Here is a 3,512-nt window from a genome sequence, read left to right as displayed (position 1 = left end):
CGATATCTAACTCGCGAAACTTCTGGTTAGAAGTTCTTGACACCGCGACTGCGTGTCGGGGAAACTTGTCCTCACCTTGAGCGAAATTTCAAACGCGTCGGAACACCGTGAACACAGAGAGCGGAGGCGTACGAACAAGGACCAAGGGTCGATTGAAAGGGAAAGAGATGCCAATGTCTGGCAACCACGGTCCGATAAATAGCATCCTTTCGGCAGTCTACCCTTTGAACAGGCAGCGATCCCTTTGTCTAGCCGTTAGCAAATGAACTTGGGAATCCGCGCAATAATTAGGACGGCATAGAGGCAGTGTAAGACCTAACTGCTGGTCTCAAAGTGGTCGTTAGCTATATCGTCGACATATTGTCGACAAAGCGAAGGAGGCCTAATCGTTCGATTGGCCGACGAGCTTCTAACGGAGACACAGAGCTTGAACGTTGTATAGATATGCGCATGTCGAGCTTGCAGAAGACGAGACATAATTCTCTGTTCGAGAAAGATGCGAAAGACCAGCCGCTAATACGAAAAATTAAGAGAATTCAAACGCAAAGTGGAAACACAATGAAATATCTTATCAAAATAGAGGATTTGGCTTTTGTTTCAAATCCTTTGACCGAACTAATTGCGATTCCAATTACATGGCACGGTGAACAAAAAAAGAAAAACCAGTTACTAGATTCATTGTTGTGGAAATTCACGCTCTTACTGTAGCAATTTAATAAATGGCCGGCTGTTAAAAGGATTATTCGTGCAAAGGGAAACAACATGGAAGAGATATGGACTAAAGCTACTAACTTTGTGTTCCATTATAAATGCCACTCTTTATTAATTCAACATATTTATCTTAATTGAGTGTATTTAAACATGTTACAGATTATGAAAGCTCTTTTCACTGACAAAACGCAGTAGAAACGATCCAGTCGGGATTAAAAAGCACACGTAATCGTAAATAGTAACAACGTCGCGTATAAATTACTGATTAATAACGCAGGCCGATCGGAAATTTTGATCAAACTTCCATAATGGAAGTTTTCACGTTAAAGTTTCCGAGCGAGCCAACCGTGGTTGCCTGTTTTCCCTGTTATTGATGAAACCAAGTCTCACCGACCAAAGCTATTTTCCAGCTGCTTGATCGGTTTGCATTTATTTTCAAGAACAAGCAACGAACACCTGTCGGTGCTGATTCAACCGGCGCAAAATTATTTGCTTTACGTTCCGTGCGAAGTAGCTATTTGCTTACGTTCCGTGCAGTGGTAAAATCGGATGATTTCTCACCTGATAAGACGACCTACATTGAATTCTCGCACGAAGTGTCTGATTGATTGTATCAGAAATCTGTTCAGAACCACTGCTGTTTCAATTTTATAACGAAAACTCACACACTCGAAATTTGTAAATTCGGTATTATAAATATCTGAAGGAAATTCTTTTTCGGAACTCTTGTAAGATTATTATATAAATACGTATACATAGGTTTTACGTCCCTTAGATTGGAATTGTTCGATAGACAAAAACTGTACTTGGTATATAGTACAATGGAAAATCTCGAAAACGTAATCACATATCTATGTGCATCTTCGAGTGAAGCTACAGTTTCAGGATACAATTGATAATCAAAAGCACATTTAGTATAACTGATCATCGCGCCCATCATCGTGCATTTTCACTTCGCTCCGTTCGCGAAATCGTCGCAGACTGACAATGAGCAGAAAAATATTGTCGGAACAGATAAGACCCGTGCAATCTTCTTTTATTACGTCGACGTATGACACAATACGCTGGATGAGGCAATAACTTGGAATGTCTCTATCATTTCAAACAACCTGGCAGAATTCTTATTACACTAAGAGAAACATCGCGCGAACTCCCTCACGATACTTCGAGATTCGTTTCCTTAGAACGCTATAATATTTTATCTTCTCACAATAAGCTTAAATATTAACAATTTTCATGTCAGATAACTAAAAAAAGTTATCATTCTACCCTGTACCTTCGGGTTCAACAAATATATATATATATATATGTATATATTTATAAATATAATCACTCATTCAATCGTAAGTCACAAGTGTAAAAATCGGAGGAAACAAGTTTTGTATAGATAAACACCTGATATTCATTCATAATGAGCTTAACATTCACGAAATGCAGTTATCAAGTCAACAGACACAGGAACGACTGTATGTTTAACGATTTGATTGCATCCTCAGCACGATAACGACTAGATGTACGAACTTTGGTATAGACACAATAATAGCATCAAAAATACAAGTCATATATCGAAAATCGGTAGATTCTTCAGTAAGACCGCGACTTTATCGTATCACAATTTTTGAACGTGTAACACGATATATTGAACACGTTGTGCGTACGATAATAACAGCGATAAGTTCGCGTAGACGCGAAGGAAAGACAACGATTCGAAAGAGTTTTGTACCAAGAAAAGCGATTGTTGGAAGACGACAGTTTACACGTGAATACGTTTCGCGAAATGTACAGATTTGTAAATGGCGAAGATTATTCCTTCTTTTTTACTCATACGAAAGTCGATCGGTGATATTTCAAACTGAAGCCGAAACAGTTTTGAATCATAGTATAATAATGCTCCGAAATTGATATACGCAGCATCATTATCGATGCCTTATCGTAATTATACGTAACTTGAGATGTATCGACGAGAGATTCGTGTAGTACAAATTGATCAACCCTCGCTACTAGCTGAATAAATCATCCAGCTACGCGTAAGGACATTGTCAGCAGTAGCATGAACTGCTGGGTGGCGGTGTGTCACGCTCGTGGCATCGCAACACTCTTTGGTGTGGTAGCAGCGACTTGTCTACGGTTGTTTCCATCCTGCTCATGACGCGGTCCAAAAGTATCTCCACGGCACGTGCCACGTTTTGACCCGTAGCAGCGCTTGTTTCCAGGTATACCAAACTGAGAAGCACAACTCATTGAGATCCTCGATCTTGATTCGAACTCATATATAAATCACAATTTCGTGTGAAAATCTTTGATCGTGCAAATGGAAGAAAGCGAGAGTGGGATAAAATGATTGATCGATAATTATAGACGACGAAACAATTTGATATGATGACTTTCGATCATTCCGATGGATTAGGATTGGTCGGTACATAAAATTATAAAGGACAATTCGGTTTCGGTTTTTAGAAGAGGAAACATAAAACTTCTCATTCTATGATATCTCATGGAGGAAGATGACGAGGACGAATTAATCGCATGATAAATGAAGAACATAATGAATGACGTGTACTATATTATTTACCCATGCTTCTCCGCTAATTCCCGTGCCTTATGTTCACTAACAACTCGTTTGTCTTCGAGATCGGATTTGTTTCCACAGAGAATTATGTCTGGATCTTCGCAATATGCGTGAGTCTACACGTGTACAAACATGAATCAAACAAGGGAATCGAAATTCGACGAGAAATAAAAACGTGCCATGATGCAAAGGTCGAGACAACTCTAATTATATAGCTCTATCACAATTAAAT

The 3,512-nt window shown here is 39.1% G+C and overlaps 1 protein-coding gene across 1 annotated transcript in view; it reads right to left on the bottom strand.

Annotated features, from left to right (window-relative positions):
* Window positions 1-798: 798 nt before the first annotated feature.
* Rab27 (RAS oncogene family member Rab27) overlaps window positions 799-3,512 on the bottom strand; it is a 6,092-nt gene continuing 3,378 nt past the window's right edge. The window contains exon 5 of the mRNA XM_018030128.2: window positions 799-2,934. Within this exon, the coding sequence (XP_017885617.1) occupies window positions 2,751-2,934 (184 nt within the window). The 3' untranslated portion in view covers window positions 799-2,750. The remainder of the gene's footprint in view (window positions 2,935-3,512) is intronic.

Source organism: Ceratina calcarata, unplaced genomic scaffold (genome assembly GCF_001652005.2).
Source record: "Ceratina calcarata isolate Rehan_Ccalc_2016 unplaced genomic scaffold, ASM165200v1 scaffold514.2, whole genome shotgun sequence".
NCBI classification, from domain to species: domain Eukaryota; kingdom Metazoa; phylum Arthropoda; class Insecta; order Hymenoptera; family Apidae; genus Ceratina; species Ceratina calcarata.
This window is presented reverse-complemented; position numbering and strand designations above follow the sequence as displayed.